The sequence below is a fragment of the Gracilinanus agilis genome, chromosome 4 (assembly GCF_016433145.1).
Source record: "Gracilinanus agilis isolate LMUSP501 chromosome 4, AgileGrace, whole genome shotgun sequence".
NCBI classification, from domain to species: domain Eukaryota; kingdom Metazoa; phylum Chordata; class Mammalia; order Didelphimorphia; family Didelphidae; genus Gracilinanus; species Gracilinanus agilis.
Window position 1 is genome coordinate 491,713,906 of NC_058133.1, and position 25,979 is coordinate 491,739,884.

Below are 25,979 nucleotides of genomic sequence, written 5' to 3' on the forward strand. Positions count from 1 at the left end.
TGGGAAACAGCAAGGAGGCCAATTTGGCTAGAAAGGAGAGTACGTGAAAGGGAATCAAGGGAAACAGGGCTGGAAAAGTAGGTTGGAAACAAACTGTGAAGGGCCTTAAATGCTAGGCTAAGGAGTTTGTATTTGATCTGAGAGCTACTGAAGATTTTTGAGTGGGTGTGTGACACATTCAGGATGTGAAAGGTAAGGGTTTATGTATAAACCCTTACCTTCCGTCTTAGAATCAATACTGTGTATTGGTTCCAAAGCAGAAGAGTTCCAAAGCAAGGGTAGGCAATGGGGGTCAAGTGACTTGTCCAGGGTCACACAGCTGGGAATTGTCTGAGGCCAGATTTGAACCTAGGACTTCCCATCTCTAGGCCTGGCTCTCAATCCACTGAGCCAACCAGCTGCCCCCATTTATTTATTATTATTATTATTTTAATTTGAACCCATTTCTGAGGACTACAGGGGAGGGATGCTCTTTTAAAAAATTTTTATTTTAAAAATATTTTTCCATGTTTCCATGATTCATTTTCTCTCCCTCCCCCCTCCCAGAGCCAACAAGCAATTCCATTGGGTTGTACAAATGCTATCACTTGATGCCTTCGATAGGCATTTATTAAGCAGTTACTGTGTACCAATTTCTGTGCTAAATACTGAGAATACAAAGAGAAAACAAAATCAGTCCCTGCCCTCAAGCAGTCATTATTCCAACGAGTAGTCTATAATACGAACACATACCTGCAAAAACACATATCACACGCATGCAGAGTCGATACAAGCTAATCTTAGAGGAGAAAGCACTAGCAAATGGGGGAAGCAGGTCTTTTGCAAAAGGTGGCACTTGATCCAAGACTTGAAGGAAGCCACTGAAGTTAAGGGGTGAAAGTGAGAAGAGAATTAATTCCAGAGCTGGAGGCAATGAAGGAATGAATTTGATCCAGTTCAAGGGTTTGAAAATGGGAGATGGAGCATCATGGGTGAGAAATAATGAGGCGAGTATGCCTGGACTATAGAGTATGTGGAGATTGCCTAGCCCAATCCCTTCATTTGACAGATGAAGAAACTGAGACCCAGAGATATTAAATTGATTTTATAATTGTGACCAAGACAGGAATTTGAACCCAGGTCCTCTGACTGTCCATTTTAATAAGATACTGTAAGAGCATACAAAATAAAACCAAATACATTCCTTTATTAGGTACCATTGAGGGGATGCACAAGAAAGCCAGATACACGTGCCCTAAGGATCATAAAGACTGTAGAAAAGACATCTGGAAATGCCACCTACACTTGGATGTTGGTAGTTTGGCTCCAGAGAGATCTCAGAGAACCAGAGACCAACTCGAATGCTTTGCAGATCAAATTAGACAGTATACACAAAGCACTTTGTAGAATTAGAACAGTGATTCCCAAAGTGGGCACCACCGCCCCCTGGTGGGTGCTGCAGCGATCCAGGGAAGCGGTGATGGCCACGGGTGCATTTATCTTTCCTATTAATTGTTATTAAAATTAAAAAAAAATAATTTCCAAGGGGCCAAGTAATATTTTTTCTGGAAAGGGGAAGGCAGGCCAAAAAAGTTTGGGGACCACTGAGTTAGAGTGTTGCGCAAACCTTTGAGTATTGTATAAATGTGTGACAGCGATGAAGATGATGACAAGGATAAGGATATGGAGGGTTTGGAGCTTTCTTTGTACCTTAGAGAAAGCAAGGTTACCTCTTGTAATGGAGGAGACATCAATAATCAGTAAGCATTTATTATGCTCCTACTATGTCCTGAGTGTTGAAGATAATAACGAAACAGTAGGAACAGCTGGAAGATAGATAGCTAGATCCAGAGAAGTCTATACATATACAGGATACTTGTAGAGTAGACAGAAGATAGTCTTAGAGGCAATTAGTAAACATGCATTCACCTATTTTAAAATGGATTTTCTCAGTTACAGGTAATAACAATTTTTAACATTCTTTCCCAGAAATCATAGCATTCAAATTGTCTCCCCCTCCTTGAGATGGTAAACAATTTGTTCTGAGTTTATACGTGTATGATCACGTAAAACCTATTTCCCTATTAGTTGTGTTAAACATGCACTTATTTAAGCACCTACTATGTGCCAGACACTGTGCTGAGCTCTGGGGATTCAAGGAAAAAATGAGAACAGCCCCTGCCCTCAAGGAGCTTCCATTCTAAAAGCTTCTGGATTTGGGGTTTTACTTTCCTGCCTTGGCTTGTCTCCTCAACCTCACGTGCATATAAATAGTATCGATGCCATGTCCTACTGCATAAGAGAGCCTGAAGTATGCCATGTTACTTGATTCTGCAGCCCTACCCTGAAGTCAGTCAGCCTCTGCTGACCTTAGAGGCACCTGAACAGATGTTGGGGACTGTCTCCTTCTTTTGTGTCTTCTCCCTCCTCCTACCTGCCACCAAATAACACGTAACAGCTAATGCAGGGGGCAGCTGGGTAGCTCAGTGGATTGAGAGCCAGGCCTAGAGACGGGAGATCCTGGGTTCAAATCTGGCCTCAGACACTTCCCAGCTGTGTGACCTTGGGCAAGTCACTTGACCCCCACTGCCTACCCTTACCACTCTTCTGCCTTGGAGCCAATACACAGTATTGACTCCAAGATGGAAGGTGAGGGTTTAAAAAACAAAAACAAAACAAAACAAAACAAAACAAACAGCTAATGCAGGGGCTCTGGTTTCCTGTGTATCCTGCCCCCGCCTAGAGTGCTTAGGAGATGTGAACTTAGCTTTCTTGGATGTACCACCTCTTCTGCAGAGTGTACCTGGCTTTACTTCACATCCTTATTCCAGGATCTAGCATAGGTGTACTTTAACTTCCCCACTCTCCGTCTCCCTCTCCCTCTCCCCTCCCTTTTCCTTCCCTCTCTCCCTCCCTCTCTCTCCTCTTCTCCCTCTCTCCCATTCCTCCTCGTCCTCCTCTTCCTCGTCCTCGTCCTCGTCCTCCTCGTCCTCCTCCTCGTCCTCCTCCTCCTCCTCCTTCTTCTTCTTCTCTCTTTCCCGCTATCTCCATCACTTCTCTCTCTTTCTCTCTCTGCCTCTGCCTTGGGACCAATACACAGTATTGATTCCAAGACAGAAGATAAGGGTTTATTTTTTTTAACTGATATTAAGTATCAGTTCTAGGGCGGAAGAGTGGTAAAGGTTAGGCAAGTGACTTGCCCAAGACCACACAGCTAGGAAGTATCTGAGGCCAGATTTGAACCCATGGCCTCTCAACTGCAGTCCTGGCTCTCTATCCACTGTGCTACCTAGCTGTTTCCCACAGTTGGATTTGAACCCAGATTCCTGCAATAGCAAGTCTTAGCACAATGCTTGGCACATTGTAGGTATTTAATAAATAATGACTGATTGATTTCTCCTACACCATGTTTCTTCTACAGTCGTCTTAGCACTGAATGATGAGTAGATCTGAGTGTTAAAGGCTGAAACCTGGTCTGTTGTTCTATTTTCTCCAAGTCTCTCTTCCCTTCCATTGCTGGGGCTCATGTCAAATCACTTTCCTCCTCTCATTCTTTCAAACCAATAGAAGATGGAGACATTTTCCTCTTCAGCTCATCTCCTCCTTTATTTTAACCCTTATCACCTTCCATCTTAGAATTAATACTGGGAATTGGTTCCAAGGCAGAAGAGTGGTAAGGGCTAGGCAATGGGGGTTAAGTGACTTGCCCAGGGTCACTCAGCTAGGAAGTGCCTGAGTTCAGATTTGAAACCTGGACCTCTCTCTCTGGGCCTGACTCTCTATCCACCCAGGTACCCTCTTGCTTATCTTTACCCTTGGCCCTGATGCTAAAGTCGTGGGTGCTGGGCCTTGGATTTGTTTCCCCAGAAGATGCCAAAGCATGGAAAAGGATGAGCCCAGCTGGTTGCCTTCATCAGAAGGGAAAGCATCTCCTGGGAGAGCCAAAGGAAGGAAGATGAAGGGCTGTGGGCTTCTGAGAGGAAGGAGCTGATGTGATGAGCCCCTCCAACCTCTCTCGTCTTCTTTCTGGCATGATCTTTCCAGAGTGGCAATTAGAGCTGTCCAGTAATGGGCTGGACTAATTAACGAGGGAGCATCCCTGCCTCTGCGAGGAGTGCCCACGTAACGCCTGGATGACCACCTGTCAGCGATGTCTTGTTAGAAGGATTTTTGTCCTGAGTGGTTCATTAGATGAAAGAATATCTCTCTACTCCCAGAGATTCACTGACTCTCTACCCCAAGGCTCCTTCCTACTCTCTCACTGCCTGCTTTGGGCACTCTTTCTCAGGGTAGTAAATAGCAGCCTCTAATTTGAACCCAGGATCTCTGTCTCCATCTCCAGGGAGAATAAACAGAAGATAAGGGAATGAGGGGCAGCTAAGGGGCTCAGTAAATAGAGAGCCAGACCTGGAGACAGGAGTTCCTGGGTTCAAATCTGGCCTCAGAAACTTTCTAGCTGTGTGACCCTGGGCAAGTCACTTAACTCCCATTGCCAAGCCCTTACTGCTCTTCTGACTTAGAGCCAATACTTAGTATGAATTCTAAGACAGAAGGTAAAGATTAAAAAAAAAAATAAAAGCTAAGGGGTTGGTAAATGACACCTTGAATTTAGAAGAATTGTTTTTCTCATAGTTTTTTTTCCTGGTTTTTATTGATTTCTTTTTCCTTTTGCCTTCATTTCCAAATATTCCTTCTCCCCATCTATTCCCCAGAGAATCATCTCTTGAAAAAAGGAGGGACGAAACCACAGCTTAGCAAAACTAGTGAATAAATCAAACATGTCTGACCAGCATATGCATGTTCCACACCTATGGTCCCTTACCTTTGTAAAAGCTTGGAGGCTGGGCGACACATAGGTCTGGAGTCAGGAAAACCTGAGTTCAAATTTGGCCTCAGACACTTATTAGCTGTGTGACCCTAGGACAGTCACTTAACTCCGTTTGCCTCAGTTTCCTCATTTGTCAAATGAGCTGGAGAAGGAAATGGCCAACCACTCCAGTGTCTTTGCCAAGAAAACCCCAAATGGGATCAAGGAGAGTCAGACACAACTGAAAACAACTGAACGTGTTTTTAAAATGTCAATTCTCTTCTTTGGGGGCTACGCTCAGTCATTATAAATATATGACTAAACTTAGAATTCTAATGGATGCCTCTGCTAGAGCTAAGGCCAGGCTTGGGGGTGGGGGGGGGATCAATGCTTTCCATACCCATTTCTTGGTCTGAGTGTGTGATATTCTTTAGGAGCCAGAAATTCTAGGAGGGGCAGGAGAAGATCAAGGGGCCCCAAAAGCCAGGTTTATGTTATTTTTTTTCTGCTTGATCTGTGGCTTTGTAAAGGCTTTAGCTACATCTCCATACCCATAATTCCTCATTTAATCCAAGTTAATTCTGTCTTTCTATAGCCAAGCAGAGATGTTGGCTTCTCTCTTAATAATTGCCCCATTGCTTTGTGATTTCTGTGGTCCATGGATGGACCATGTTCTCTAAGCTAGAATTCCTTAATCTTTGCCTCCCTCCTCTTGGGGCTCGGCATGTTTTTAGCCCTCTGTAGTCCTCTAAGGCAGACAGAGCACATCCTTTCTCTAGACCTCAGTTTGTTCATCTGTGAAATGAGAATAGCCTCTCTTGAAGCCAGGATAAACTAGAAAACTCAAGCCAGGGTGTGGGTAATGGGGAAGAGCCCAGGACTAGGGAGTCAGGGGACCTCGGTTCTCCTCCCAACTCAGCCACTAATTGACCACGAGATCTTGGGTCAGTCATTTTTGTCTCTAAGGGTCAGTGTCCTCCTCTGTAAAATTCCCAGGAATTTGTGACTTCTAAGCATGATTCTTTTGAAAATCGGTGACCCATAGTACAGCATTCTTCCTCTTGGAATCAGAGAGAACCACTTAAAAAGTGATCTCTAAATGATTTCATCCAGGAAGTGCCTGGCTATTTGAATAATAGAATTCCTTTTCTTGTCCCTGTTTTGGGCCTTTTTCCTAGAGTAAAGCCCTTTTTTCTTCCGCCCTACTCTACCACTTGTGAAGAAGCTCCCCCTGATTTCTTCCATCCTCAGGGTCTTTGGCCGTTCTCTCTCCCTTCAAAGCAAGGCTCAAAGTGTCCCTGATGAACCCAGCCAAGCTCTGATCTCTTCTCTGCTTAGCATCCCCTCCTGTGCCTCTGGTCTTTGTGCTTGGCCCTCAGAACTCCCTTGCCTTTGGTGTTTGGTGGATTTGTCTCAGTTTCTTAAGTCATCCCAAAGGAGGAGTTCTCTTCACTGTCTGGGTTGCAGTCCTGTCTCTACAACTAACATCCTGTGTGACCTGAGGGAAACTCCTTTTATTTTTCTAGGCCTCAGTTTCTCTCTCTGTATTAAGGTAGTTGAAACTAGCTGGTCTCTACAAGAGCCTCCAAGCTTTAGTGATTAAATCAGGAAGGAGGCTGAAGATCTCCCGGAAATTTCCATGCCTTATTTCTCAAATTCTGAATTTGGATTTCAGGAAGACCTGGGTTCAAATCTGGCCTTAGACTCTTGCCAGCTGGGTGACCCTGAATAAGTCACTTAAGTGTTCTGTGCCCCAGTTTCCTTATCTGTAGAATTGACTCCATGATTCCTAGGAGTTCCTTCCAGCTTGAGATTTATGACCCTTGGCATCTGTCATTGGTCCTCTTTGAAAACATAATGAGGACAACTAGGTAGGACAATGGATAGAGAGCCTGGCCTGGAGATGGAAGGTCCTGGATTCAAATCAGGCCTCAGACACTTCTTAGCTGTGTGACCCTGGGCAAGTCACTTAACCCTAATTGCCTAGCCCTTGCCTTTCTCTCTTAGAGGTTGTCATTAGGACAGAAAGCAAAGGTTTAAAAAAAGAAAATGAAGGATGAACAACAATAAAACAAACTGTGACCCTCTGATCTTTTTCTGTCTTTCTTTGTTCTTCTCTTCTTGCTGGCTGGCCTCTCTGTCCCTCTCTCTGGTTTTGGCTTAGTGAAGGGAGATTTTAAGGGGATCGTTAATAAGGATCATATATTTAGAGTTGCAATGATGCTTAGAGATCATCTTCATTTTATAAATGAAGAAATGGAGGCCCATAGAGAATAAGTGACTTGCCCAAGGTAGTAAATGGCAACATCTGAATTTGAACTCAGGTCTTCTGACTCCATACCATGGCCTGTCATGGAATGGAAGTTCCTTGAAATCAGGAACATTTCCAGCTTCCAACATAGTACTTGGTGCTTAATAGATGTTGTTTGGATTAATGAAGATTCTACTCTAATGAGAGATGGTGCAGTAGATCAAGTGCCAGGCCTCGAGTCACGAAGACCTGAGTTCAAATTTGGCCTCAGACACTGATTGTATGCCCCATGACAAATAACTTAGTCCTGCTTGCCTCAATTTCCTCATCTATAAGATGAACTGGAGAAGGACATGGCAAGCCACTCCAGTATCTTAGCTGTATGAAGCTGGGCAAGTCCCTTAATCCTGTTTGCCTCAATTTCCTCATCTATAAAATGAACTGGAGAAGGACATGGAAAACCCCTCCAGCATCTCTGTCAAGAAAACCTCAAATGGGGTCACAAAGCATCAGACATCCCCGAAAAGGACTAAACAAGAAAAACAAACCAGCCAGTTATTAGCTAAGATCCACCAGAGTACAGAGCTTCTCCCTGGGCTCCTTCCCCAGCCCATGCCTTCTCCGGGTCCCATTCCTCTCTGACAGATGAAAGGCTCGCCCTCAGGAAATAGCTTCCACGTTCCCTTTGAGCCGACATTCTCTGATTATGTCATTTGTTCACAGCGTCCGGTGGACATTGGATCCTCTTTTTCAGGGTGAAGAAGGCGATTGTTAAGGGATTTGCTCAAGGACACAGAGCTAGTGGTCAGTCACCAGGACATGGAACCCAGGTGTCCTGATTCCCAGCCCAGATCACTTTCTGCCCCAATAGGTTGCTGGGAGAGAGGAAGGAGGCAAAGCCTGAGGCAGACCTAGCCCAGGACCCAATGTTGAGATCTGGGAGAGGCCTCAGAGGCCACCAATGCCTTCATTTTACAACTGAGGAAACTGAGACTCGGGGAGGGAAAATGACTTACCTAACAGAATTAAATGCGTGGGAAGCAAAAGCCCCTAAGAGGCCTTGGCCCTCCTATAGGAGGCCTGAAAGGAAGCCCTGGTCATCCCTTTCCAGGGCGATTGCCCCTTTGCTGATCCCACCTTCTCATTGGCAGTCAGCTGTACCCCACTTGGACCCAGCCACCAGGCTCATTCATGGCCCCTTGTTTCTCAGCCTCCATTCCATGGCTCCTTCAGGTACTCCTGCATTTTCCCGCTGTCTCTAGCAAACCCATCAATCCACAGCTGTTCCTTTCCCTGGATTCCTCCCTCCCTGGATGTCCTGAATTTTCTCCGTGTGGAACAGGAGATCCAGAGAGCTCTGGGCTGGGAGTTGGGATAATCGTGATGACTGGCCTTAGATGGCTTCATTCAGTTTTTGTGTAACCATGGACAAATCATGGTGTCTCTCTGAGCCTCAGCCTCCTGCTCTGAAAAAGGAGGAGGATTGGGACAGCTGGGTGGCTCAGTGGATGGAGAACCAGGCCTAGAGATGAGAGGTCCTGGGTTCGAATCTGGCCTCAGATACTTCCTTAGCTGTGTGACCCTGGGTAAGTCATAGAACCCCAAGTGCCTAGCCCTTACTGCTCTTCTAACTTGGAACCAATACATAGTAGTGACTTTTTGATGGAAGGTGAGAGTTTACAAAAAGCGAGGAGGATTTGTGTCCAGCCTGGTGTACCTTTTATAGCCCTGAATTCAGGAGAAGCCAATCCCGGCTGTCTTTCAAAGGCCCCCAAGGGAGGATGCCCCCCACCTCCACACACACATCTCTCCTCTGCCCCTTCCATCCTAGTCCGATGCAAAATCTCTTTCTCGATATACTTTGGCTCTGGCCGTCTTCTCCTCAGCCTCCTCCAGTCCACTATTCTCCACTCGTTCATATGTTTGCACACTTGTATCATCAAGAGCACGTGTGTGATGGAAGGTTCCAGGCTGGAAGGGACTTTGTTTTAAGCCTGGAAGGAACCTTTGGGATCATTGAGGCCAACCCCTGCCTCTTATTTTGCAGGTGAGGAAACTAAAGCTCAGAAGTGTTAGTAGGTGACTTGCCCAAAGTCACTTGGGAAGGAAGTGGCCAAGGTGGGATTTGAACCCAGGCCTTGGGCACCAGAGTCAATAAATGTTAGCTCCTATAATTGATGGGCTCACAGAAAGGGTTGATTCCACCCAGGTATAAAAGCTGCAAGAGATGGTTCTTTTGCCGTTATCTGAGGAACTTCCTGTCTCAGAATTCTTGTTCCTTTCACGCTTTCTCCCTGATGGCCAGCCGGTCAGTCTGGGCCCATTATCTCAGCTGCTAGGGGGGCTGCCATGGAAACCAAGAGCTTGCTGTCTGCAAGGACACGAGACAGAGGCAGCAGCAGGGGCACACGGGCTGGAAGTGAGACAGCACCCTGTGGGGGCAGAGGGAGCCAAGAGCCGCTCGGCGTTAGGCGTCCAGCGAGGTTTTGGCCGCAGCTTAAAGGAGAAGGCGGACACGTTGCCCGGAGGGCGGATGGGCCTCTCTGTGTCCTGGGTGGGGGTTTGAAGCAGCCGTCTAGGAGGAGCCTGGCAGTCTGTTTAAGCAAGTCAGCACCCCTGGGCTGCGTGTTCCTGGAACGTTGTCTGTTGTGTAAAATTCTCCCTTGGCGTCATCTCTGGGGAAGGACGGGGTGATCTTAGCCTTTCTGGGAAGTCACCCTGTAGGGTCTTGTTTGGGGTTTGGTGGGAGAAGATGGCGGATTCATCTTTCTGTTTTTCTGGGCTTTCATCTGAAGGCTCCGAATCCCCTTCTTTAAGAAAACAATGATCGATTCTCTCTGCTCTTCCTTTTCTTCCATTACCGTTACTACTTCCCCACAGCCCCCTCCCCCGAAAAAAGTCTCCCTCGTGACAAATAAGTACTGCCGACAAAGCAGATCAGTTTGTTAGCTAGATCTGAAAATGCAGGCGTCATTCTGCCTCCCTAGCCCACCACTTCTCTGGGGAGAAGCCAGTCAAACCCATCAGCCAGTATATAGTTATTGAGTATCTACTACGTGCCAGGCACTGTGCTATGCACTGGGGATATAGAAAGAAGCAGGAGGCAGTCCCTTCCCTCAAGGAGCTTACAGTCTAATGGAAATGGGAGGCATTATGGCTGCTCTGAGCTTGGGGAGTCCCACTTCAAGGGACTCTGAGAATTGCAAGGGAGAGACAAAGGGCACCGGAAGGAAGAGGAGAAAGCAGCGCTGTGGGCAGCTCAGTGGCTTGAGAGCCAGGCTTAGAGATGGGAGGTCCTGGGTTCAAATCTGGCCTCAGACACTTCCTAGCTGGGTGACCCTGGGCAAGTCACTTCACCCCCCATTGCCTAGCCCTTACTACTCTTCTCTCTTGGAATCAATACAAGGTATTGATGGAAGGTAAGGGTTTAAAGACAAAAAAAGAGAAAGGAGTCCAAGAGGGAGATGATGTAAATTCTCCACTCAGTGTGAGTATTTAGTACAATTCCTGTTTCATATTCCCTCTCCGGGAGCCCCTCCAACCCCTCCATGCTGACCACAGAAGAAGATCTGGGCCCCTTGTTCTGCTCAGCTTGCTTTCCGAGGGCCCCAGAGAGAGGCCATACATATACATAACTCGAATATTAGCCTGGGAGGCAGGAAGACTTGAATTCAGGACCTGTCCCAGACTTGATGTGTGACACAGTCACTTTAACCTCTCCATTTTATTCCATTTTATCATCTGTAAAATGGGGATATTCATTGTACCTACCGCAGTGGGTTATTATGAGTGAGGATCAAAGGTTTTTTATCATCCAGATGGACCTCAGCTGTCTTTTTATTCAACCAAGATTGGAAAAGGAATCTCTATTTCTTAACATCATCCAAAATATATTCCCTTTTTTTTTTTGGCAGCCACATCACACTGCTTGTTCCTGTTGGGTTTGTGGCCCACTAAAACCTCCAGATTTTTTTTTGTTATCTAATCACATCTCCTCCATCTTCTTTTTTTTTTTTTAATTTCTTTTTTTCTTTCCTCCCTATTTTCTGGACTTTTTTTCCCCAAATAGGATGCTGTACATAAAGCACTTTGCAACCCTTTAAGTGGGAGGCAGCTGGGTAGCTCAGTGGATTGAGAGCCAGGCCTAGAGATGGGAGGTCCTAGGTTCAAATTTGACCTCAGACACTTCCCAGCTGTGTGATCCTGGACAAGTCACTTGACCCCCATTGCCTACCCTTACCGCTCTTCTGCCTTGGAACCAATACACAGTATTGATTCTAAGATGGAAAGTGAGGGTTTATTTTAAAAAAATCCTTTAAATGATATACATGACCAGTGTCCATCCAACCTCTATTTAAAGGCTTCCCAAGAGAGAAGCTGCCACCTCACAAGGCAACCGTTTGTGGTTTCATTTTTTAATGAATATAAAAAATTAAACATACTTTTTTCTTTCTCTTCCATCATAATAATAAAAAAAGAAAACAAAACCCTTATAAGAAAAGCTGTAGCTTCGCAAAAAGAAATCCCTACCCTAGCTGTGGCCAAAAGCCTCTTCCCACTTCAATTTGGGGCACTAAAAGTTAGGAAGTTTTTCTTAACATCAAACCTACGTTTGCCTTTTTTTAAATTCTCATCTGCTCCTGGTTCTGCCTTTTAGAGACAAGTAGAAAAATTCCAAAGGGCAGGTAATTGGCACAATGGAGAGAGGACTGGGTCTGGAGTCAGGAGAACCCAAGTTCAAATCCAGCCTTGGACACTTACTGGCTGTGTAACTCTGGATAAGTCATTTTACCTTGTTTGCCTCAATTTCTTCATCTATAAAATGAGCTGGAGAAGGAAATGGTGAACCCCTCCAGCATCTTTGCCAAGGAAACCCCAAATGGGGTCATGAAGTCAGACATGCCTAAACCACAATAAGGACAAGGAAAAGCCCAATTTCTTTTCCATAAGAAGGGCCTTTTAAATATTTGAAGCCAGCTAACATGCCTTTTCTGAGATGATTCTTCCCTAGATTAAGCATCTCCAGTTCCTTTAGCCTGTCCGCTCATAGCATGGACTCCAGGTCCTTCCCCGTTTTGGCTGCCCTCTTCTGGACCTTCTCCAACATACCAAAAGTCCTTCCTAAACCCAGGTGGCCAGAACTGAAGACCAGATGTTGGCTGACTGTAACAGAGTATCACATGCACTATCATTTTCTTTTTCCTAGAAGCTATGCCTTTCTTAACACTGTCTAGAGGCATTCATTTTTTTTTTGGCAGCCACATCACACTGCTGGCTTCTGTGGGGCTTGTGGCCCATTAAAACCCCCAGATCTTTTTCAGACAAACTTATATCTAATCACATCTCCCCCATCTCGTTGATTTTTTTTTCCCAAAAGGGATGGTGTCCATAAATCACTTTGAAATCCTTTAAGCGATATATAAATTTATGTTGTTGTTGTTGTTCTATTGTGGTGTCTTTATCAGGCTTCTATATGAGGAGAATCAGTTAGTTAACCAGCATCTGCTAAGTGCCTACTGTGTGCCAGGCACTGTGCCAAGCACTAAGGATACAAAGAAAGTCAAAAACAGTCTCTGGTCTCAAGGAGCCAACAAGGTATAGACCCGATATGTTGAGGATAGCTCCGAGAGAAGATACAGGCAAAGAAAGGAGGAAGGTGAGATGTGAGCTGAGACGTGAAGGAAGCCAGAGCATCCCGGAGGCAGAGATGAGGAGGGAGAGCATTCCCGGCATGGTGGACAGTCCGAGCAAATAGTGGAATCCAGAGATGGAGACGTTTGTGTGGGGGGCAGTACGGAAATCAGTACTGATGGATCTCAGCATCCTTGGAAGGAGAGCGGTGGAAGAAGGCTGCAAAGTAGGAAGGGCTTTCAGTGACAGAACTGGGACCTCCAAGGATTTGGGCATGCTGAGAATGATGGACCAGGGCTAATGGAATGAGACATCATAAGGATAAATGTACCCTGCCGTATTGGGGTCAAGGAGCCAAGGATGGAGGGAAGTATGACTGGCTTCAGTTAATGTGAAAGTGGGCAACAATATTTTCAAAGAAAGATCTACGAGTTTTCATAAATCTCAAAATAAATATGAGTCCCAGGAGGATAAGATTAGAAAAAGAAGGAGCTTTGTAGGTCATTTAGTCCAACTAGAGTATTTTACAGATGAAGAAATCGAGGTCCAGAATAGCACAGGCAAGCCTTCCCTTTGCCTAGAATGTACTCACTCATCATTCTTGCCTCTTTTTTTTGGTAAATCCTTACCTTCTGTCTTAGCCTTGTTATTGTGTTCCAAGGCAGAAGAGTGTTAAGGGCTAGGCAGTGGGGGTTGAGTGACTTGCCCAGGGTCACACAGCTAGGAAGTGTCTGCAGTCACATTTGAATCCAGGACCTCCCACCTCTAGGCTTGGCACTCTCTATTCACTGAACAAAGTTACTGTCCCACTCTCATCTCTCTCTCTCTCTCTCTCTCTCTCTCTCTCTCTCTTTCTCCTTAGAATCAATACTGAGTATTAGTTCCAATGTAGAAGAGTGTTAAGGGCTAGACAATGGGGGTTGAGTGACTTGTCCAGGGTCACCCAGCTAGGAAGTGTCTAAGGCCAGATTGAACCCAGGACCTCCTACCTATTGGCCTAGCTCTCAATCCACTGAGCCTTCTAGCTGCCCCCCCCCCTTACACTTAAATCTCTTGCTGTATTCAGAGCTCATCTCAAGGGCTGCCTCCCACAGGAAGCCTCTCCTAGTTCCTCCATGTACTAGTGTCCTCTTCCCCTGGAAAATTTCTGTGTATCTATTTTGTATTCACTTCTCTGGGTCCATATTGGGTGTTTTCTCCTCCTCTCTAATAGAATGTAACCTCCCTGAGGACAGGGACCGTTTTCTTTTTGTTTTTGTACTATATTCCCAGCATCTGGCATATGTTCTTGGAAATGCTTGTTGAATGAATAAATGAATGGTATTTTGTTCAATGATACACTGTTAGTAGCAGATGTCAGCCCAGGCCCTCTGATTCCAATCCTTCTATCCAGTTATACAATAGAGTGTCCAGAATGAGGGAGGTTGATTGCCCCACTTTGATCCATACGTGCAGTTCTGAGAGGCACAGTTTAGGAAGGTCATCAACAAGTTAGAATGTTCCAGAAGGGGATGATGAGGATGATGAGAGGATGATCAACTTACATTAAAAAAATAAGCAACCCTCATCTTCTGTCCTAGAATCATACTAAGTACAAAAGAGCAGGGTACTATGGCAAAAGAGCAGGAAGGGTTAGGCAATGGGGGTTAAATGACTTGCTCAGGATCACCCAGCTGTGTATTTTAAACCTTAACTTCTGTGTATTTTAAACCTTAACTTCTGTGTATTGGCTCCAAGGCAGAAGAGTGGTAAGGGTGGGCAATGGGGGTCAAGTGACTTGCCCAGGGTCACACAGATAGGAAGTGTCTGAGGCCAAATTTGAACTTAGGACCTCCCATCTCTAGGCCTGGCTCTCAATTCACTGAGCCACCCAGCTGCCCCCTTGGGGTTTTCTTGACAAAGATCCTAGAGTTTTCCTTCTCCAGCTTATTTGATAGATAGGGAAACTGAGGCCAACAGAGTCAAGTAACTTGCCCAGAGTCACATAGCCAGATACTAAAGCAGTTTGCCATTTCCTTCTCCAGCTCATCTTACAGATGAGGAAACAGCCTAACAAGATCAAGTGACTTGCTCAGGGTCACCTAGCTAGGTAGTGTCTCAGGCCAGATCTGAACTCAGGAAACGAGTCCTTCTGACTCCAGACCTGGCACTCTGTCCATTGTGCCATGTAGCTGCCCACACTGATGGGGGTTCAAAATCCAAGAGGGAATCGATCTGTCCTTTCAAGCTTCTAGTTTAAAGGGGGAGACAAGTTAGGTACATCTAAGCCTAGCAGAATAAAGTCAAAGAAACACAAGGTAAATAAGGAGAAAGGATACTAGCAGATGGGAGGAAATGGTGCCACGGGAGGACTAGCAGAAGGAACTGGGGAGTTTAGCCTGGAAGAGAAAAGACAAAGAAAGAGCAGACCAAGAGCTGGGGCCGCGTCTTTGAAGGGCTTTTGTTCCACGTGGCCCAGAGGACAGAATTTCAAGCCATGGGTGGGAATTCAAGTGTGGCAAATCGATAAAAGTCTCGATAATTGGAGCCGTGGAAAAGTGGCCCAGGCTTCCCCGGGGAGGGCCAGAGCATCCTCCATCCTGGTGTCGGAGGGGGGCTCTGCAGAGGCTGGACGACCTCTTGGCAGGTATATTGTAGCAGGCCAAAGACGGGGCTGGACAAGGCTTCTGGATCTGCAGTTGTGTGGTCCTTCAAGGGTTGAGGGAAGAAGAAAAGGGAAGAGGAAGGCAGAGGGAGAAAGGGGAACTAACGGGCTTAGGTTGAATGATTGAAGAGGACTTCCTGGCAAGCCAGATGGTTAGGCCATCTGCATTTCTGGCAGCTTGGGAGTGGGGTGGGGAGGATGGTCACCTCTCTTCCTGTGGGGACAGAGGAGGTGGCCCGCTCAGGCCAGAGTAGCCTTAGAGCCCTGGGAGAGCGGCCCTCAGTGCTCAGGAGACCACCTCCCCCTTTGGTGGAGTTGGCCAGCTCCTGCTTTGTTCAGAGATCTGGGCCCTGGACAGGGGTAGCAAATGGGATGCTGGTTCTGGTCACCCCACAGGCAGGCATCCCCAGACTGCGGTTACACAGAGAGGAGGAAGGACTTAATTATGGTGACTGGAGATGCCGTCACTTGGGGAGAGGGGAGGAAGGAAACCTCCAGTTCTTGCCTCTTAGCTTTCTAATTAGGAAAGTCCTGAGGCAAGAATATGGCTTCTGCTTGTGAAGGTCTGGGTTTGTTTTTTCATTAACCCTTACCTTCTGTCTTAGAATCAATTCTATGTATTGGCTCCAAGGCAGAATGGGGGTTAAGTGACTTGCCCAGGGTCACACAGCTGGGAAGTGTCTGAGGCCAGATTTGAACTCAGGACCTCCTGTCTCCAGGCCTGGCTCTCAATCCACTGAGCCACCTAGCTGCTCCCTTATCAGTTTCTTTTACAATCGTTTATTATCTCTCCTACTTCTGCCCCCACCCCCAGTTGAACAATTAAATAAAAATGAAAACTGGAGAACAAATATGCATTGTTGAGGAGAGCCTCTGCCCACACTGGCCTGGTCCAGAGCTGCCGGAGTTATTCCGAATCCTGAACAGCTCCCCCACCTGTCAGGAGGTGCTGATGGCTTTCATCTTTAGCTGTCCTTGCACTGTTCAGATTTCTTAAGCCTTCCTAAGTTGTTTTGAAACGTTAAAATATTCAGCACTCATTTATAAGGCATTTACGACAAGCCAGCAACTGGGCTAAGTTTTGGTAATGGTGGGAAAGGCAAGAACAGACTCTGCTCGCCAGAACCCACGTTCTGATGGGGAAGACAACATGCAGATTAGTGGGCATTTGGCTCTTACTCAAGCCCCTTGTTTTACAGGTGTAAAACTGAAGCCTGGAGAGAGCAAATGACTTGTCCAAGGTCATACAGTCAAGATTCTAACTCACGTTCTGTAACTCTAAATTATTTGGTCATTCCCTGCTGTGTCCTATGCTGCTGCCCTTTGCAAAACCAATTGAGACAGCACTGGACTGTGTCTGGTAGGGTAGGCAACATTCTTCAGCAATTGTCTTATCATAGTAAGAAGACTTGGGTTCAGATCCTACCTCTGGGTTAAACTCCCTGGGTGATCTTGGGCAAGTCACTGACTTTCTCTATCTGTGAAATGAGACAGTTGGCCATTATGGCCCTTAAGGTACCTTTCAGCCCTAGTTCTATGAGCCTCTAATATGTCCCCCTGGGAAGGGAGAGAAGGGATGTTCATGGCATTTCAGAGGCTCTTCCATGGCAGGTGCCAACTCCTGCCCCCTTCCCCCACCCCATCCCAGAGCCCTGGTTCCTTGGTTCTCTCCTCCCCCAGCCCTTGGGTGATGGAGGTCCCATCCATGGCCAGCTCCTGCCTCCTGTCAGCTTTTCTGAGGGTCCTGCTGGGTGACAGCAGCGGGAGTGGGTCGATCCCACCCTAATTAGGCAGGCTTCACATTCTATCTGAATCTGGGCATCGAGGTGCATGAACAAATACTCTTTGGTCAATAGCGAGTGCCAGATGGGAAGGGGGGAGTGTGTATATGTGTGTTTGTTGTTGGGGGCGGGGAGGAGGAGGAAAGTTGTCGCAAATGTGTTGCCATGGAAATGAACCTCTATTTATCCACCTCTCTCTTCCCGCACCCGGCCACGGGAGTCACCTGAGCCCAGTTTAATCCGCAGCCCACTAGGCGGGTAGGCACTGGCTCCCAGATGGCGCCTGCCGCTCCCCTGGACAGGGGCGCAAAGTGCCTGCGGCCAGCCCAGTTCTCTGACATGTCTCCCAGCCCACCCTAGCGCCCCTCCCCAGATTCCCACAACCAGTGAACTGTCAAATGGCCTTTTCTTGCCCCCCTCCCTCTCCGGGTCCTTCTGTCCGCCCCTACCCAAGGGAGGGAAGGGAGGCGTTAGACCAAGCAGCCTTTGACCCTACTTGCGCTTCTCTGGCTTTTCAGGAAACAGGAGCTTGCCAACAGCCCAGATGTGACCATCCCAGACCGGCCTCTGTCCCCTCCCCTCACAGCTCCCCCAACCATGAAGGTAAGTGACTTGGTTTCAGCGTCTGGGGAGGAGGGCGGAGAGGGGGAAGGTTCCTCCTCCTGGACAGACGCTCCCTAGCCAGCCTTCCTCTTCCTCCTGTCCCTGTCCAGCTTAGCCTGGTCCCTCGTGAGGAACCAGGGTTGGTAGGGGCACAGCTGGGCCCTCCAGGTACTTTGTCAGCTCCAGAGATGGAGACCAATTAAGGCGGCCCTTGTGAAGAACAGGTTCCATTGGGGAGCCCAGGCGTGCCTGGCACAGGGGAGGGAGCATGCTGCTGGAGTGGAGTTGGCTGGAGCCCCCATAATTAGCGAGGAGCTTTCTGGGGGGCAGGGAGGGGGAGGGCTGTTCCTCGTCTTCAAGGAGAACTAGAGACACAGGAGGCTCTGTCTGGGTGAGGTGTTCCCCTGAAATGACTGGGTCTTCTTGGAGCACCCTGGGGAGCCTCTTGAGATAATAACAACAATACCAATACCAATAATAATAATAATAATAGTAATAATAATAGCTGGTGTTTATCTGGTCCTTTAAGGTTTGCAGAGTTCTTTACTTGATCTAATTTGATCTTTATGACACTCCTAGGAGGTAGCAAGTCATACCTGGGCAGTATTATCCTCCTTTTACAGATGAGAAAACTGAAGCTAAGGGACTTTTCTCTAGTCACAGAGTCCCTATGCTATTCTGACTGCTTCAAACTGTGCCCCACAATGTGGCCGTGAGCCCCCTCCTCAGAGCCATGTCCTCTCCCTTCCCAGAGCCAGGACCTTTCTCCAAGGCTGCCTCATCCGCCTGTCCCATCCCAGGGAGTCCACCCTCATCTCATAAACTAGGGCTCTGGGCAGAATGTCTAGGGCTGTGTTGGTGAAGACATGGCATGTGTGCCCTGGTGTGCCGGAGGGGGCTGCTCTGTTCCCCCTCTCCACTGCACCTGAGGGCAATTTTTTCATGTCTTGCCCCTCTTGTCCAACTACCCAAAGCAAGCACTTCCTCCCTCCACTCTCTGGGGCAATGCAGGTGGGGCTTACAGGTGGCTTGAAAGTGTAGTTTAGGCATGTGATTTCTAAAAGGTTCGTCAGTGCTGATCCAGGAGCTCAGACCATTGTTGCCTCTGTGTGCTTTGGGTAAACAGACCAGGATCTCTTTGGGCTCCAAAGCCCCACCAACCCCTGGGGGCATCCCCCAGAAGGAGAGGCACTACATTGAGGAGGATGGGACAGGCTCCAGTGTCTTCCCCCAAGGCATAGCCTGACTTCTCTGGCTGGGCAAAGGTGTGACTTCTCTCCTTTCCATTTCACTGGGGGAGACCATTAGTCAGTCAATATTCAACAAGCTTTTATTACGTTTGCTTACTATTCATTTGGCCCCCTACTAAGGAAGGGAATATGCATTTATTGAGCACCTACTATGTGCCAAGCACTTTTCAGATATTATCTCATTTGATCTTTCCAACAACCCTGAAAGATATTATTATTATCCCCACTTTACTGTTGGTGCTATTAAGAAAACTGAGGCAGACAGAAGTTAAGTGATTTGCCCAGGATCACGTAGGTAAGGGGTGGCAGAGCTGGTATTCAAGTTCAGGTCCTCTGACCCCAGCCTTAGTTCTCTCTTCATCACACCATGATCTTAGCCTTGTGATTTATAAAGTCTGATGCAATGCTGCTGGCCATGGTCCTTAGAGACCTTGAGTTCTCAGGGGGAATGAAGGAGGTCACATGTGGAAAACTCTGGTATCTGATCATACAATCACATCTCCAGCTAGAAGGAACCTCAAAGGCCATCCAGTCCAATCTTCCCTTGACATAGAGGAGGAAACTGAGTCTAAGAGCTTTATTGGGACTTTCAATCCAATTCCATAAACATTTAAGCTCTGCTATGTGCCAAGCACTGGGTTAAATTCTGGGGTTACAAAAAGAGGCAGAAGATAATCCTTGCCCTCAAGGAGCTTAAGTTCTAGTGAGGGAGACACAGGTTAAAGAGGAAATAATAAACACAAAGGGAAGGCACTAAGATTTAGAAGGATTGAGAAAGGCTTCATAACTCCAAGGCCAAATAGTCCAACCACTTCATATTACAGATGAGGAAACTGAGGCCCATGGAGGCTAAATACTTTATAGAATCATAGATCTCAAGCTAGAAGGGACCTCAGTGGCTAAATAGCTCAACCCCCCTTCATTTTACAGATGAGGAAACTGAGGCCAATGGAGACAAAGCGCTTTATAATCTCAAGCTGGAAGGGACCTCAGAAGCCAAATAGTCTAATCCCTTCATTTTACAGATGAGGAAACTGAGGCATAGAATGGTCAGTGACTTGCCCCAGGTCACCAAGTTGGAAGTGGCAGAATCTGGATTTGATTCTAAACTTTAGCAGTCACCACTGTGCCTCTCTTGTGTCCCCATGGCAATGTTCTCCACACACCCTACTGAGCTACCTCTGATGGAGGTCGTGTGGTGCCCTGCTCAGTGTGGAGTAGTGAACCAAGCACTGGACCCAGAAAAGGAATGCCAGATTATGATCCTGGCAAGTTATTTTCCCTCCCCGGGCCTCAGTTTCCTCACCTCTAAAATAGGGATAATGTCAACACTGCTTCTAGGGTTGTTGCTAGGATCCAGTCAAGCCAAGAGTGTCAGGCATTTGGCAGACCTTAAAGAGCTCATGCCAGCAGCTGGCCAGAGCCCTGGGCTCCCCTTACAGGGCAGAGACCATTACATGAAGCTGGGAATGGACTTTGTAAAAGCAGAAGGGGAGGAAGGGCCGGAAGATTGGAGGGATTCTTATCCTGATTACAATGGCCCCATCGATTCTTGCTGTTTCCCCTTCCACCTATTCCATCCACTTAGTCTTGGTTCCAGAGCTGGCTTGCCTATGCCCAGAGTCTCAGCCCTGGCTGGGGCTTCGGTATCGAGGAAGCTGGTGTGTGCTGTTGGCAAGGACAAGGGGATGAATGACCCATCACCGGGAGCTGAGCTGAGGCATATGTCTGGGGTCAAGGGAAGCTTCAGATGGCTCAAGCTGGCCGGAGCACACACAGAGATGATGGGGAAGGCTCAGAGAACGAAAGCCTCCTGTGGATGCCTGCTGTGTCGTCCCAGCAATGTGCTGGGAGCTCGCCAGCGTTTGGGGAGGTGCCCAGGACAATGTGGAGCTCAACAAGGAACTGGGTTGGGTGTGATACAAAATGGCCTTAGATTCAGCTCCGTTCAACAGGCTGGTCTCTACAGAAGGGAGGCAAAGAGGCAGTCAGGCATAATAGATGAAGGTTGGACTGACTCTGGAATTGAGGAGGAGTCTTGAACTCAGGTCATGCTTCTGATACTCAGGCTGTGTGACTCTGGACAAATCAATTAACCATTTAGGGCCCCAGACAACTATCTAAAACTTAAATTAGGAGCAGCTAAGTGGCACAATAGTTAAAGCACTAGACCTGGAGTCAGGAGGCCCTGGGTTCAAATTTGACCTCAGACGCTTCCTAGCTTTGTGACTTTGGGCAAGTCACTTAACTCCAATTTTCCTGGCACTCTTCTGCCTTGGAACCAACATTCAGTACCAATTCTAAGACAAAAGGAAAGGGTTTAAAAAACAAACAAACAAACAAACTTAGATCCCTCAATTCCACATCCTCCATTCACCAGGCATTTATTAAGCGCCTCCCATGTATACTGGACACAATGCTGTGGACTAGAGAGACAAAGGCAGAATTTTTTTTTCTCCTCTTTATGTTACCCGGCATTGATTCAGTGATTAGCAGCTTCCAAAGCATTTCACGTTCATTTTTTCTTTGGATCCATACAACCTCTTATGAGTCAGGTTGGGGAAATATTTTTGTTTCCATTTTAGAGATGAGAAAAGCGAGCTCACACGGCTAGTCAGTAGCAGCCAGGCCTAGATTCCTGGTCTCCTGGACTCCATATCCAGCATCCTTTCTTCCAGAGCCCAGCTGCCTCTGTAGCTGAGAATGGGCAGCAGGCCCAGCTTGGAAGGAGGCGAGGGACAATGGAGAATAGCAGCTGCCTGGGACCACAGGGAAGCAAGCTCAGAAGAGAAGCGGATGGAGCTTAAGACCAGCCAGGTCGACCCTGCCATATGCTGTCCGACCATATGCTGGTGCTACCTGGGAGGAGGTGGGTCCCCGAGGGCTGTGGAGTGAGGGTTCACCCACATGGAAAGCAGCTCATCTGGAGCATAGAGGTAGGGTTGCTGGAGATCTCCAAGGCTTGACTATCCAGCCCCTCGTCTTAGCACTCAGGTCAGAGGGTTTAAGTAGCTTACAGACTTGTGGTGTGTGTGTGTGTGTGTGTGTGTGTGTGTGTGTGTGTGTGTGTGAGAGAGAGAGAGAGAGAGAGAGAGAGAAAGAGAGAGAGAGAGAGATCTGGGACAACCCTCTCATTTGACAGGTGAGGAGGTCCTCAAGGTAGAATAATTGGCCCAATGAATGAGTAGGTGGCCAAGCTGGTTTCCAACCTACAGCTCTGATCCTGCCCATCTTTGCCAGGCTTTTCCATGCTCTGTGCCGTGTTCTCATTATTTTGTTCCCAGACTAATCCTCCTGGCGGTCAGGCCTCAAAAGGAACAGCCCACCTAAGGGCCTTCCCTTCTCTAGGCCTGCCTGCCAGGTACTGAGGCCCACTGACTTTCACTTGAATTAGAGCAAGCGAGAGGAGCCAGTGAGGTGTAATGATGAAAGTGACGTGGGGCAATGAGGGTCTCGGAACCATGAAGCTTTAGGGAGGAAAATCCTGGGCCTCCCCGCATCCCTGCTCCCACCCCGAGAGCTCTGCTGTGTTCAAGAGGGGACAGGCAATGCCTGACCACCCCTCAGTGGGGAATGGAGCCCCTGGTTTATTCATGCGTCAAACAAGGGGACCACATATGGTATCTCTGATAATTGACAGCCCTAGTGAGAGCAGACTCTGTGTGTGTGTGTGTGTGTGTGTGTGTGTGTGTGTGTGTGAGGGGGGGGGTAGAAGGAGAGAGAGGGAGGGAGGAATCGAAGGAGGGAGAGAGAGAGAGAAAGAGAGAAAGAGAGAGAGAGAGAGGAGGTACACAGAGGAGAGAGAAGAAAAAGGGAGCAGAGAAAGATGGAGAGACAGAGAGATGTGGAAACACCAGAGAATGAGAGATGGACTTCCAATTTCCCTTCTGGCATGGCACCATGGCTGGGAAGTGTTGACAGTGAATGGTTTCCTCCACTGTATCTTTTTTTTCTCAGTATCTTATTAAAAAAAAAAAAGTCACCCCACACCCAACTTATTGATAGCTAAGTTGATGGTGGCAGTGGTTTAGGTTGACAAGATTTAAGCAAGAAGGCACCTTAGAGGGGCAGGTAGGTGACACAATGGATAGAGTGCCAGACCTGGAGTTGGAAGGACCTGGGTTCAAATCTGGCCTCACGTCTTAGCTGTGTGACCCTGGGCAAGTCACTTCATCCCACTTGCCTAGACCTTGCCACTCTTCTGTCTTAGAACTGATACTAAAAGAGACAGTAAGGGTGATCCTACCATTTCCCCTTAATATACCTGACTTTTGGAGGCAGCTAGATGGCTTAGTGGATTGAGAGGCAGGCCTGGAGAGGGGAGGACCTAGGTTCGGATCTGACCTCAGCTACTTGCTGGGCAAGTTACCGAACCCCGCTTGCCTATTCCTTGCCACTCTTCTGTCTTAGAATTGATACTGAGGGGGGCAGCTGGGTAGCTCAGTGGATTGAGAGCCAGGCCTAGAGACTGAAGGTCCTAGGTTCAAATCCAGCCTCAGACACTTCCCAGCTGGGTGACCCTGGGCAAGTCACTTGACCCCCATTGCCTACCCTGACCACTCTTCCACCTATAAGTCAATACACAGAAATTAAGGGTTTAAAATAAAAAAAAAAAAAAGAATTGATACTGAGCCAGAAGGTAAGGGCTACTTTTTTAAAAGGTATCTTAGAAGTTGGCTAATCCAACCATCTCATCTTACAAGTGAGGGAAGCCCAGGTTCAACAAGGGAGTAAGAGGTAGCACTGAGACTCTCGGATCAGAGACTTAGAGCTGGAAGGGGCCTTGCCTGTCATCTAGTCTAATCTACCTAGGAGGAAAATGGGACTCCAACAAGTTGTGACTTGTTCATGGTCAGGGATTTGAACCCAGGTGTTCCTGACTCCAAGTTCAGTGCTCTAACCACTATGACATACTACCTCAGACCCATGAAATCCCATGCCAACAGCCACTGTTATCTCCCAGGAATTAATCAACAAGCATTTATTAACCACATGCCATGGACCCTGGAGATACAAAGACAAAAATGAAGTCATTCTTGTCCTTGAGGAGTTTCTGTTTCCTCACTGAGAGAGATGGAGGGAAACAGAGAGAGAGACAGACATGAAGAAACAGAGAAGAGGAAGAGAGGGAGAGAGAGAGACAGAGAGAGAGAGAGAGAGAGAGAGAGAGAGAGAGAGAGAGAGAGAGAGAGAGACAGAGAGAGACAGAGAGAGACAGAGAGAGACAGAGAGAGACAGAAAGGAGGGAGAGGGAGAGAGAGAGGCAGAGAAAGACAAAGAGAGACAGAGAGAAAGAGAGAAACAGGACAGAGAGAGGGAGAGAGAGACAGAGACAGATTTAAATATACACACTGAAATACATATATTATATATATTACCTATATATGATAAGAATAAAACAAGATCTCTGATCCTACTGGAAATGGGAACTCCTTCCTAGGCATCAGTGCAGGTGGGCATCTTCTCTGTCACTTAGAACCTTACAGAGTTGTCTAGAGCACTGAGATGTTAAATGAGTTGCCCAGGACACCACAGCCAGTATATGTCAGAGACAAGACTCAAATTCAGTTTCTCTTGGCTCCAAGGCCAGCTTTCTTCCGACTTTGTCCCACCGACTTTCTTTCACAAGGAGGCCCTAACAGCTGTGGGGATCAGGAAGGGTTATAGAAGATGGAACTAAAACTCATCTCTGAAGGAAACCATGTCTCTGAGAATCAGAGCTGAGATGGGAGTGCATGTGGTTGCGAGAAACAACCAATGCAAAGTCCTGGAGTCTGGAAATACAATGTTATATGAAATCATTTCCATAACAGGATGGTGGACACCAGGTGCCGTGGCAGTAGTGAGGATCAGGGACAAGAGGAAATGAGAGAAAGATTCTGATCCCGTTTTATCTCTAGTCTTAGGGCAAGAGTGAAGCATCTGTGTGGTGATCATGTCTTATTTTTCACTGGAAAAGTAAGAAAACATTCTGATAGAAGATGAGAATCGGAAAGGATCTCAGAGGCCATCTAGTCAGACTCCCTCATTTTTCAGATTGGGAAACTGAGGCCCAGAGATTGTAAGTGACTTACTTGGTCAAGGCTATGCAGGTCAAAAATGGTAGAGCAATTCTTTTCCAAGGAGTGAGGGCAGATGGGGAATAGGGAGAATAATGATAAAGCATACTGCCCTCCTAGGTAAAGCAGATCCAATTGCTTCCTTATTGTTTCTTCCACATACTTTATAGAGAGGTGGGGGGCTACTGGGACAGAATGTTGTGTGTGCTGTCAGAGACTGATATTTTACTTAACCCTTTGCTACAAGGGAACAGTGGTTATTAGAAAATGACCAGGAGTATAAAAGATGTAAGATCATCAATAGCATTCAGATAGTTTGACAGAAGAGACAATAAGCCGTCAAATATAATCTGAAATTAATTAAGCTCTAGATTTGGTGGCAGGTTTAAGTATTGTAGAATATCAGGTGAGGAAGTATGGACGTGAGTGGTCAGAGAAGGCTTCTGGGGGAGGCTACCAAAGATTTGGAGTCTGCAGGGGGCTGGTTCTAGCTGGGCCAGTTTAGGTTGGCCTGTGACCTCATGAGCCATTCTCTTTCAGGGCCTATTCTCTTCAGTAAAATGAAGAGTTGGATTAAATGGCTTTTGGGGTTCTTCTGAGCCTGGATCTCTGACTCTCAAGTCTAACTTTGACATTCTAAGATCTTTGAAGCTGTTACGGTGTGCCTGATATGAAGCACCATTCCTACCTGGATTCCTTGCTTGACATGGAATGGGTCAGTGGAGCGGGGACTCTGGGGAGGGGCAGGCAGAGGACATGGAACTGAGAGGCAGCAGGAGGGCTTTTAGTTGGACAAGAAGAGGAACTTTCTGTACCTTTTTCTGGGGATCAGTCAATCCATTTTCAATAAATGCTTGTTCTCTCTCTCCCTCCCTCCTTCCCTTCCTTCCTTCCTTCCTTCCTTCCTTCCTTCCTTCCTTCCTTCTTTCCTCTCTCCCTTTCTTCCTCTCTCTCTTTCAGAAGCCTTCCTTCCT

At 47.1% G+C, this 25,979-nt stretch overlaps 1 protein-coding gene across 1 annotated transcript in view; it reads left to right on the top strand.

Moving 5' to 3' along the window:
- The window catches only part of RAP1GAP2 (RAP1 GTPase activating protein 2), a 186,746-nt gene that overhangs the window by 41,651 nt on the left and 119,116 nt on the right, over positions 1-25,979 (top strand). The window contains 1 exon segment of the mRNA XM_044675606.1: positions 17,612-17,696. Within this exon segment, the coding sequence (XP_044531541.1) occupies positions 17,612-17,696 (85 nt within the window).